Source organism: Mus musculus, chromosome 6 (genome assembly GCF_000001635.26).
Source record: "Mus musculus strain C57BL/6J chromosome 6, GRCm38.p6 C57BL/6J".
NCBI classification, from domain to species: domain Eukaryota; kingdom Metazoa; phylum Chordata; class Mammalia; order Rodentia; family Muridae; genus Mus; species Mus musculus.
Window position 1 is genome coordinate 28,744,551 of NC_000072.6, and position 12,362 is coordinate 28,756,912.

Below are 12,362 nucleotides of genomic sequence, written 5' to 3' on the forward strand. Positions count from 1 at the left end.
ATATCCTGCTCTTACAGATTTCCCTGGATAGGAGAACATCCCCGGCACACATACACCCCCATCCTCAAAATGCATATGAAACAGGGATAATTGGATTGATGTCCAGAAAAGGCCAGGTTCTACACAAGGTTAAGCCAGAGCTTGGAGTCTTATGCAGTGTGTCATGGCTTCCTGAGCAAGGACTATACGTGTTATGTAACATGGCCTGAACACCATTTTTTTTTTTTCAAAAAAAAAAAAAAAGAAAATTAAAGTTAGCTGCCATGGGAAAATGGTATTAGTTTTCTGACCTCAGTGTTAGCTGAAGAGAAAATGAACTCTTCATCCTGCCCCAGAGCAGGAATAAGCTCAGTTCGCAAGCACTCACCTAACTTACATACACACTTAGTGTGAGGCTGCTGTGCAGAGGAAGCATTTGGTCAACGAGGTCACATGAGTAGCACATCTGGGCCATGCCTTCAAAAATTACCGATTCTTAGGTGGTTAACTTGCATAGTTTCCTTCCTCTGAACTTTTTATCCCAAACTGAAGACAAATGAGCACCTATCTGTGCCCACTGCTCCGAAGACAAAGGAGCGTGTGTCCTGTCATGGTCACTGCTCTCCAGTGATTGTCTCCTCCTTTTCTCCATCAGGACACCCAGAAAGCAAAGCAGTTCCTGCCCTTTCTTCAGCGGGCAGGCCGTTCTGAGGCTGTGGTGGAGTATGTCTTCAGTGGCTCTCGCCTCAAGCTCTATTTACCTAAGGAGACCTGCCTCATCACCTTCCTGCTGGCCGGTGAGTTCCATGTCACTTATGTCCTCATAGGAAGTTGACCCTGGTCTTCTCCCTGTAGCCTCAAGCCCTCCTGTTTTTCCTTCATTCCGCCAAGCATATGACTTTGGAAAATAGTTTGAAAGACAGCACTGAACCTCATCCTGCATAGATGGAGGGAATTCTAAGCCCAGAAAACAAATAATAGGATCTCCGTACTTGGCATTAGCCATTTAAGGTCACCTGCCCCTGCCGTGTCAGTAGTAAGCAGCCTCAGGATCTGAGCTGCCCTGCCCGTGGTGTTCCCCAGGCAGTGCCTCTTGGCCCTTTTTTTCTTTTCTTCCAATGTCATCAGGTTCCCAGTCCTTTAGGAAAGTCTCGCAGTGACACCACTTTCACTGGCTCCTCCATCAGTAGTGTTCCATGTTGACTGAGAATGACGTGCTAGGGCAAGCCTTCCTCCTTCCTTGTCGCCTGAACATGCACCTCTCGTAGCCTGCCTTTCTAGGTAGCTTAATGTTTCCCTAGACAGCAAGACTGTATGAACTGTGCTCTTTGAACAACTTACATTTATGTATTCAGAGTATAAACCGCTTCATTTCTTCGCTGCTGGCAAATAATAAAGATATTTATTTCCAGTCAGCCCTTACAGAAACTGCGGTCTTTGAAGGAAGGCTGTCCCTTCATCCTCCTACTGCTCATACACATTCATCCACTCACAAAGGACACACGCTTTTGTGCTCCCAGATGGCGGTGCCGTTTCTGTTACTGTCCTGTTGCCTCAGCACTTCTGTTGAATTCTTGAATAGAATTTGCTGTGGTTGAAGGGAGCAAGAGCTTTGCTTTCTATTCGTCCACAGCCAGAATCCCTTGGCCCCTTTTTCCTGGAAGGCACTGAGAACTTCTTGTCTAGATAAGAGAAATAAAGCCAGGCCCCAACTGGAAGGGTTGAGTTATGTACGGTAAACCACTCCCTGACCACCTGGCCGTGAGCTCACTGCTGCTGAGTGACTGTCCTCTCTTGACAAGGCACCGGTTTGATGGTCCCTACGGAGCTCTGCAGGGTTCCTGCAAGGACTCCATCCTCAGAGACAGTTGGAGAAAGAAGGCTCGAATCAAATCCACACCTTGCTGGAGGGCCAAATTTGTGTTTCTGTTGGTGGCAGTTGTAGTAGAGGAAGGCTACAGGGCAGTGCGAGTCTCTTCCTGTGGATATTTGTGCCCTGTTCTTAAGCTTTCTGTAGGTGAGAGGTTTCTTGGCTGTGGATTCTTGTTCTGGGGTTTGAGGTATATATTCAGCTCATTCTTCTATCTACACAAAAAACTAAAGCAGCATCTTGGCAGCGTGGAGTTTAGTCCAGGATGGAAAACAGAAAAGGTCTGATTGTTTCTCAGAAACCTGGCTTCAGATCCATAGAGGACCAAAGACACTGTCTTCTAAACTCAGCTCCTTCAACAGAGCCAGCTCATGGAGGTTCTGCAGGATGCTGCTCATTCCACCTCAATTAGAAGGAAGCCATGATACTGCTTGAGTATGTCAATCATTTCTTCTGTAGACTTAGCATTCTCCTAAGTGTCATAGTTCCAAGACATTGCCTAAGTTAACTTCCAGTCTGAAAGATAGATTACATAGCAGCAAATACATGCTACAAAGCATAACCACAAGTCTTTGGGAGGTAGACTTCCCTTGTGTGTAGGATGGGTGTAGGGGAGGAAGTCAGGCATCCTAAACTGGAGCCTAGGAGTAGATATGAAGGCCATAGTCAAAGCTAAAACAGTGAGAGAAGCTCGTTAGAGAAATGGGTAATTGGTTTGGCCTTGGATGTATAATATTTATAGTTTCCATGGCAATGTTGCGGCTCATCAGAAGAGCCTGGGCAGATGCTCAGATCATGGAGTACTCCGCATGTGTGCAGTGCCTGCAGAACAGCTTTAGGAGTGGTGTATTCCACCCCATATGTGAAGTGAACACCCAAGAACTCCAGCATAAGGCTACGAATTCCTATGCAGACAGGAGCTGCTACCCTGTGAATAACAGAACCATTGAGAGTGGTTCTGGGAGGCTAAGGAGATGGAGAACTCGGAGGAGCCAGCACAGTCAGAGTTAAAACATCAAGTGTGCAAAGCACTGACATGATCTTATACTGTTTAATCAGTCAGAAAGTCATAGGTGACCTTTGTAGATATATTTTCATCAGTTATCAACCAAAGGCAGATTCCAGGTGACTAGAAAATACCCATGGCTGCTGGTAAGGAGCAGACTTACCAGATAAAGACTGCTTAGCTCAAAGTCTATCAGAGAATGGAAAATAGCACATATGAATGAGAGTTGACTGGGTAACATGGCAAAAGGATGCCGGCATCTACTGTACTTCTAAAATTGACACATGCTGTCAAGTCATGAGGTTGTATGTTAGAGTTAGAAAGCTATCTAGTATAGCTATTTGTTTTTCTTAAAACAATCCTCGATTGTTAGCTAAAACTCAACAAAATCTTCATATCAAAAAGATAGACTAGCCAAGGCTGGTGGTAGAAGCCTATAATCACAGTACTGAGGAAATGGAGGCTAGATGATCGAGAGTTCGAGGCTATATATCTAGACTAACCTGAGCTACATGAGACCCTGTCTTCCAAAGAGGTTGTGCAGAGATAGGGAGGATGGAGAAAAATCTTAGGGAACATGCAGTTTAAAGAGATGAGGGGCCCTGATGCAAATTCGAGAATTCAAGGAGATTGTGAGTGGACAAGGCAAAGCTGACCTGGGGATGAAAGTTCGCTGGAACATGGGTGGTGTGAGTCTGCTAAGAGAGACCTTTGTGACCTCAAGGTGAATGAGCATAAGCATAGGCCTGGAGACCTGAGCTGTGACTGTTGGGACAGTCTATTCTCATGGCACAACTCACTCCACACCATATGAAACTAACTGCAAAAATGGTCTCTATCACAACTCGATCGCAGTTCGCAAGGGGAAAGTCAAGACATTTGTTGAACTCCATCCCTCCTTGCCGCTCTCATTAATCCTGGCCTTTTGGAGAGCTCTCTGTACTTGAAGGTGGGGTGGATACTTTGCATTTTTATGTGGCCTTTTTTGGGCAGACGGCCCCACAGCTTGATAGGGAGTGGCATTTGGCCGGAGCCAGCTGGTCTCTCTGTCACGGTTCCTGCACCCCTGTACGTGAAGTGATTGTTTAGTCAGATGGGATAGCAGGTGGGGCTGGGAAAGTCAGCTGCAGCTAACAGGTCAGTGCCTCCTGACAGCTCGTGCCCTTTAGTCCTTTCAGCACCTGGCCTAGGTTTGGTCAGCGAGCAGACGACCTTAGCCGATCAGAGCTGAGAGTGCTGAAGGTCCCTAAGCCTGCTGCTGTGCCTCCTGTGCACACTTATTTTGCTCTTGGAGGCAAATCACAGTTGGTGATCCTGAGAACCCAAGGCAGCTTATGTTTGTTTTTAAGGCATCAGTTTTCCTCCAGCAGCATTTAGTAAGCCACACACGTTTCCTTCCATTAGAACAAAAGCAGCAAACCTTAGTCTTTGAATTCACGTTAGCTCAGTCACTCACCGTGTGTGTGCAGCTTTATTTTGGTATCTTGTCTAAGAAAGACTGAAGCATATATTTGCAGCTCATGTGCCTCTTGATTCTTATTTTTTATGAGCATGGAGTGTGTGCCCTACTATTACCATGACCTTTGTGTGAAGGTTTTTTGTTGTAAATTACATGATACCCCTTGGGCATCAGGGCCATGCTGAGGGCACAGTTCAGGAAGTTGTCATACTGACTAAGCATAGCAGGTATCAAGGTAATGTCCTGTAAACAAAATGCCTTCTCCAGAACTAAAAGAGAAGAGTAATTTGAACCTTCAGGGTAAAGTAACGTAAGGAATCTTAAATCAGGTCTTTGGGATCTTTTGCCAACCTAGGTTGAAACACATACAAATTGTTTGCACTTCTATGCCTTAAAGTTGGTGCAGTCTGGTGAGTTACAAGCCAAGGTGAGCAGGGTGAGGGGCTGGGCTAGATAGCACTCACCTTACATAGAACTGACTCTTGGGACAAACTGTCTAGATGGCAGCAGCCACTTGGCAGGGGTTCCATGTGGACCACAGCAGGTGACTTACACTTAACCATTTACTTAGACACATGAGCTAGGACGAGAAAATGGGGCTTCCCTTTGCCTGCCCTTTGGCATCTCTTTTACTTTTTTGTGTCTTTCTGATTATAGCTCCCTGCCCCACCCCCTGGTGATGCAATCTGACAAGCTAGGCAATAAGGCTCTAGGTGTCTACGTTTTAATGACTGGTAGTGGATTTGTTCACGATGCACAAAAGGTGTGGCTATGTGTCTGTCCTTCCATCTTGAATGCCTTTGAATGGTGTTTCATTTCATTTCCTTCCTTCACTTCAAAGTCTCTTCCAGCCTGTCGTAATTGGAATATCAACTGCTTGTTTCAATAGACCAAAAACTTGTAATGAGAGCAAGGGAGGGAAGGTAAACAGGAGCATCCTTCTCATCTCCGGGCCCCAGGAATGGTAGATCCCCATTGATTACCAGTGCCTAACCAAATTACACAATTAAAGCCAATGTATGTTTAAGTGAGAAACCCCATTCTGCTATCAGAGAGGTGCTAATGAATCAGACTGTTACTGTGGTTGTGTTTGCTGGGCTTCTATCCTTAATTAAGCAATTACAGGGTCTGCTGATACTTATGAATTCCTTTCAGATGTTTTAATTGAATTGCAACTTAATGGATATTTGTAAAGTGGGATATTCTTTCTCTTGGGACTTCCCAGTTTGGATGTCTCCTCTGCCTGTGTGTTTTCAGTTGGGACCCGTCACCTGAAATAGGCAGTTTGACAAGAGACCTTCCGGAGATTCTGTAGCTATTTATTTATTTTTATGATGAAGAGCATCCCAAAATGTCACTTACAGGAAATTATTGCCACAACAGGTTTGGGCAGCATTTGTGACAAGGCCCAGAGTTCTCACAAATTTATTACAAGGTAGGTACATAAATTAACAAGATAGTTTATGCTCTCAAATTAACTTTTAATTTAGTAATATACACAGCCATATAAAACCAAGTAATAATAAAATTAGAATTATCATAAATGAAAGCAGCACATCGTAAGAATTGTCTTAGTTCCTTTTGTGTTGTGGCCATGACCCAGCTAAGCTGAGACTGGTAATGCGTATGGGGAAGAAGTGGATTCTGGCTCTCAGTTCTGGAAGCCGTGTCATCTAAATCCCGAGTGGTACCAGCATCTGCTTGCTTCTGTGGGAACCCCTGCTGCTTCAACTCAAGGTAGAAAGTTGAAGGGCAAGTGTATAACTAAAAGAGAAAAATTCCGAAGAGCAGGGTCACTTCCTAACTCCTACTCCTCCAGTAAATAATCCATCCCTTAAAGTCCCTGCCTGCCAACACTGCCATTGTACCAGTTGTATTTCACTGGGATGGAGGGGTGTGGGGGAGGGTAATACAGGATGGCAAACCCAGATGCAAAGCACAGCAAAAGAGCAGAGGAAAGAACAAGTAATTGAGGGATGAAAAACCTTCCAGGGAAGGTAGCAGAAGATGTGGAGCTTTTCTTTTGGCAGATTGGCTATCTAGGCAGAACATTTTTGCCTGTCTCAGTTCTCAGAAGAATTGCCTTACGAAAAGGATGCAGTCCTCATCGCTGTGTCTGCTTCTGTGGGACTTTCTCAACAAACTTCTTCTCAAAGGACTTTCCTCCCATTGAGCTTCAGTGCTGTGGCCTCAGCGTGAAGTCTCTGCCTGCTCACGGGCAGGTGAAAGAGCAAAGCCTCTAACTGTAGGCTGATTGTCTACCTTCTCAATCATGAACCAGCCCCAGAATGCACTGCCTCATAACTTATGAGACATTCATTGGCATGGTTATTTAATAATGTTTTCTGTCCTCTGGGCACCATCTTAAGGAAGATAGAAATGCATGATAAAGTTGGAGCCTTCTAGCAGGAAGGAATGTATAGACATAAAGGGGAACAAATATTTTAAGGATAGGGTAGCTGGGCTGTTCAGATCAGTCATCCCGACACATGAGCGGCTAAGGCAGGAAGATTGGCATAGTTCCAGGCCAGCCTGGAGTACAGTCTCAAAACAGTAATAATAGCAAACAAAACATGAGGTAGGAGAAAGAGAAACACAACCTTAAATTACAAACAGATGAGACTCACTTGGAGATTCTGAAACAGTAAATAAGCATTGTGATACTCTTAGAGAGCTAACCGTCCTGCTCTGAAACCCAGAAGTTCTAGATTCAGAGACCAGTGGGACAGACTGCTAGTTTGGGCCAAGGCAGGGTACCCTGTTCCATAGTATTTTAATGGTATGTCATCTTCAGTGAGAATGGAAATGCCCGTATCTGGGAGTGGACCATAGGGCTCAAAGGATAAAATAGTGTTTCAGGAGACAAGAGGGAGGGCTTCAATTAGTTCAATAGCCACTTCAAATATTTTTCTGAACAAGGCAAAGTAATAAAGTCATCAGTAAAAATAAAATTTGTTCAGCATAGTTTAAGGGAGCCACAGACCTTGTAGCTGAAACACTTAAGGATTCTGATTTTCAGATTCCTCAACAATTGTTTCATTCAGACAAGCCAAATTATCTTGGTATGATGATGGTGACCAGGGGTTGAAGGAAACAGCAAGGCCCTATGGCAATTCTGTGTCAGCCTGTGTCAGCCAGGGGCTTTTCATTGTGGAACCCTCTGTGGAGTGTGTCAGACTTCTGTGGCCTCCAAGTCAAACTGTTCAATTGATCCTGTCTCACTTGGGTTCTGTGTGCCAAAGAAACATTGTATAATCCTCCACTTGGAATGCCTTTGGCTGATCGCTGGGAAGATTCCTTCTGAACTCTTCGACTTCGCAGAAGGCTGCCAGTGCTTTTTGTGGTCTTATTAGTTCAGAGTCTTGGTTTAGGTGAGATAAGGGTGATCCTTGGTAGAAACAAAACCTGTCATTCACAGAGAGTACGAGCCCTGAGAAGGAGCCAGAAGCAGGGCTGTGTGCTTTTTCCTTTACAGTTCCTCCTCCTCTTCCTTTTCTACTTCAACAAGGGTTCCTTGCTGAATCTTCTTAGGGCAGGGAATGGTGAAGAGGAAGTTTCCAGGGATCTGAGAGGTCCATTGGCATGTGTTCAGTTATAGCACAGTCTCTCTGGTTGTGCCCATTGCATTCCATGGCATTTTCAGAATACATTTTGGTAGAGGGTTGTTTGTTGTAGTTTTCTCTCAGCACCATTACATCAGCTTGCTGGCATTTTCTATTTACCAACTAGCACTGGTGAAAAGGCATCCTAGATTAGGCTACTCTCCACTAGCCTAGCTTTATGAGGGAGTCTGCTTGGCCAGAAAGATTATAGAAGCAGACCCTGGATGAAAGACAGGAAACATAAAAAATAATTTGATGATTTAAAACTAAAAGGAGGAAATAATTTGATGATTTAAAATTAAAAGGAGGAATGGACGGATGGCTCAGCAGCTAAGTGCACTTGTTTGCAGATTTGGTTCTAGCACCCACATGGCAGCTCACAACTCTCTGTAACACCAGTCCCAGGGGATCTGACACCCCCTTTTGGTCTCCACAGGCACCAAGCAAACACATGTATGTAGACCTACATGCAAGCAAAGCATATATATAACAGTTAATAATTATTTTTTAAGAGAAATGTTATGACATTTCTTGTAGTGAGTAGCCTCAGCATGAACAGTACACACTACTTGTAAGAAGTATCTTGGTTGCTATGAGAACTGCCTCTCAATTTACATCATTTAACCTGTTCATTATTGAACAATGAAATAAATGGTCTTGGCCCTTCTCTTCTGCCCTAGGTCATTGCTCCCCTTGCAGCTTGTTCATAAAGTTGCTGGGGTCTCTCCAACTGATGTCTGGATTTGCATGAAATTGTACAGTTTGTATGGGAGCTACACACTTGAAAGTTGCCTGGTGTGGGCCACCATGCGCATTCCCTCAGTTGGCCTTTACAAGGCCTCACAGACTTTGACTCACCACGCATGAGGCCACCGAAGCCCTGGGAGCTGTGCCTCATAGGAACATTCCTATTCTGACGGAGAGGTGCCAGGCATCGCCCCATATGTGCAGAAATGAGGCACAGAAGTCCCTGTCATATGTGGGAAGCATCTGAGACAAATGCAGTCACTACTGAAGCTTTTTTCCATTTATTTCAATTACTTAGAGGTTTTGGAAAGGTTTAACCAGGGTTTCTTTTCTCTTTGCCTATGAAAAAATAAATGAGAAGTACATCTTCTATGGCTCCCTGCTAACAGGGTTCTAAAATGGGCTGTGGAAGAACTTGACATTGGCGCTCTCAGGCTTCCCTGTGTGTAGTCCTCCCTTCTGTGTAGTCTAATGTTGCTTTACATAGAATTCCCGGATAAACACTGGGACTCCTGTGCACACCTTTACTGTGGATGAAGGTGGCTAAGTCTACCAGTCAGCAGACTAGCAGAGAAGTCCCTGTTTCCCTGCCCTTGTGTGCCTCCTTTTCCTGAGCTTGTACATCTGCTAGTGATTTTTCTAGGGTTAATTTGGGTGTTTTTATTTTTAAATTGGAACATGGTGTCTGTCTCTTCTCGGTGTGTGTTTTGGATGCAGCCCCTGTGCTAGGCATGCGGTTATTAACTCCACTGATACGCCAGTTCACTCATTAGCATTTGCATTTTAAATTACAAGCTAGAGCAGACGACATTTATGCTATATTTGTACCATTGCCTTCTTCATGAATGATGTTGTATGTGCAGGGAATGCAGAAATAACTCTAAGGCCCTGATATATTTTAGTCTGTTTTTCAGCAAACTGCTATTTCTTTTTACTCTTGATTCTCATTGTTTAACAGGGAATTTTTTTTATTCTTTTCCAAGTTTAGATATGCTCGTGAGTGCTACTGATTGGGAAATGGTAACAACAACAACCCTTCGTATCAAAATAGGCATATTGCGTAGAGTGGCCATCTTTCTCACTCATGTGGTATTCCTTGTAAGCAGCCTGCTTTGATTTGAAGAGAGCAGAGTTTTCTCCTTCCCAGAGCAGTGGGTGGAAGACATGGTAACAGATACTTGTTCTTGCCTGTATCTGTGCTCCCATCCCCCCTTGTAAAAGCCAGTGGTTACTTACACCTGCTATTGCTCAGCACTGCAGGGGAAGAAAAGAAGATGGTGGAGGCCTTCGAAGGGTTAGCATTTGGACTTCACTGCCCTGCATACTAGATCGTGAATTGCCAGCACAGAAGTAGCCCCTTAAGATGAGAGGTGCCAGCAGTTAAATCCTCTTGCCCAGCCCCTGCTCATGGTAGATAGCAACTTCATCATAAAGATCTCGAGAACCAAATGAAAACTGCACAGTCATGGACTGGGACCAGAGCCTTCCCAGCCTCTCCCAGCTCTTCCTAACCTGGAGCTTGCTGATTAAGGGCAGAAAGCTTGCATTGGCTGATCAGCACACATGTAGTGCTTTTTCTATAATTCAATATCTGATTTTGTTTCTTTAAGTTCTGACTTACAGGGACCTTTTTTGGTAAAAGACCAGTTCTTTTACACCCCCCCCACACACACACACACACACTCACTATACACTTTTAAAATAGTGTAAAAGGGTCTCAAATGCATATTGCAAATCAAGGTGCATTCTGGGTAGACAACCAAAATTCTGCAGTTGATATAAGTAATTTCCCTTATTTCTTTCTAAAGCAAGCTTGCTCAGTCTCTCTCTCTCTCTCTCTCTCTCTCTCTCTCTCTCTCTCTCTCTCTCTCTCTCTCTCTCTCCTCTGCTAACTAATTCCTGAGTAAATAAGATATAAGCACCTACGAGGCTGGTGAGGTACAAGCTTGTAATTCACTAACTCAGAGCCTGATGCCTGCAGCTGGGCATGTGCTCTCTGGCTGAACATTGCCTGCTATGTGCAGGGCTTTGAGCCTAGACCTTAGCACTAATTTTCAAAAATACAATAAAATCTGTCTTATTGCTGCACATAATATGTCATACACTAAGTAATAAAAGACATTACATGGCCTGGACAGATGTAATTCTAAGCCTCCTTTCATGATGGTATGCCTCCTGCTATGAGTTTGAACTTGCGGTAAGTACTATCACATCATATTTATCAGTTATTGAGAGGATAGGCCTAGTAAAACGAAGGTCTAGACTAGACTTGGCTCCTTTGGTTTCTTCATCATAGTAGCATTTGAGCCGTATTACTTCCCTAACTTCCACTTCACATATCTGATACAGGCTTCTGTGTGTCTTCTAATTGTATCAGTTGGTCTTATACACATCTTACCTGGGCTGGGCTGAATCAGAGTTTCCCCTAGGAAATTCACACCCAGCATGACAGATACTTAGGTTCACCAAGGGACTCCAAAGTCCAGTGAGTCCTTCCATGTCCATTTCACAGTCCAAGTTCTGCTGACTCTGCCACATGCCTTTGCATCAGTTCATCTTCTGTGAACAAAACACACATGAAGTTCTCTAAGACCTTGTAGACAGTGTGCAGCAGCTTGGGTGATAAGTGCTAACCTAACAGGACACTCTGAATTCAATCCCCAGCCCTCTGTAAGTGAAGGCAGAAAGATCTAAGATTGGTATGATCCATGGCTACATAGCAAGTTTTAAAATGGCCAGCCTGGACCCAACCCTGTCTCAACGCCTGAACAAAATAAAAAGGTAATGGACCAGATAAAATTAATAGAAAATTGCTCCATACCTCTGCATCTCTTCTATGGAAAGTCCCTTTTGGGTACATTCAGTGTTTACCACCTGTGAGCACATGCATTCTGTGCTCAGTCTTTGGCTTCTTTGGTTTCTAGGCCTGTTTCTTGGTGAACCTGTTCTCTGAAAACAAAACTGTACCTTATAGGATAGCCTGCATGGCAAGGAGTTGGTAAGTGGTCCCCAGAGACATCAGGTGGTAAGGCAGGACAGAAGACCTTTGCAGTCCACTTGGTTGGTATAGCAGTGGGCATTAGTAACATTTACAGATGCTACTTAAGGGTGCTGATGAAAGCAAGACAGATAGCTCTCTAAAGAGCCCAGAATCCCATAGCCTGCCTTAGTTCTCTTACATTGGCTATCCATTTGAAATGCTGGCTACTGCCAGCCACTCCCCTTCCTGCTGAGCAGGTTCTCTACGAAAAGGAGATGTGCCATAACTGCGTCCCGGCATCCTACCTCGTGGCTCTCTGTCCCTGCCTCCAATATATCCTGGCTTCTGACAGAAACCTTGAATTAAGTGGGTTAGGAATAAACTGCTTGACTGCGTGTGTGCAGATAGCTTCTCTCACCAGCTATCTGAAGTGCTTTTTGAAATACACGGGAGCCCTTTGTAAGCTGCTTTATAAGCTGTGAAGTCCATTGTTGCTGCTCACTGCAGCCAGCTTGGCTCTACCCTAAGTAATGTCTCCTTGGCTCCTGGCCAGGGCTGGGTATTGCAAACTCTAGTAAGCAGGAAAGTCGCCCACCAGAGTCACTAGCAGCTGTTGCAGGTTGGAGGATTTGCAGAAATTGAGATTGCTGTTCCCAGATATTGGCACTTGCCTGGTGATGAATGACCGACTCTGTGCAAGGGGACTCTGTATGCTTTCC

At 44.5% G+C, this 12,362-nt stretch overlaps 1 protein-coding gene across 4 annotated transcripts in view; it reads left to right on the plus strand.

Moving 5' to 3' along the window:
• Positions 1–12,362, plus strand: part of Snd1 (staphylococcal nuclease and tudor domain containing 1) — a 454,826-nt gene that overhangs the window by 264,214 nt on the left and 178,250 nt on the right. For all 4 annotated transcript variants that reach the window (XM_006505142.3, NM_019776.2, XM_030255513.1 and 1 more), the window contains one exon: positions 635–776. In XM_006505142.3, the coding sequence (XP_006505205.1) occupies positions 635–776 (142 nt within the window). The remainder of the gene's footprint in view (positions 1–634; positions 777–12,362) is intronic.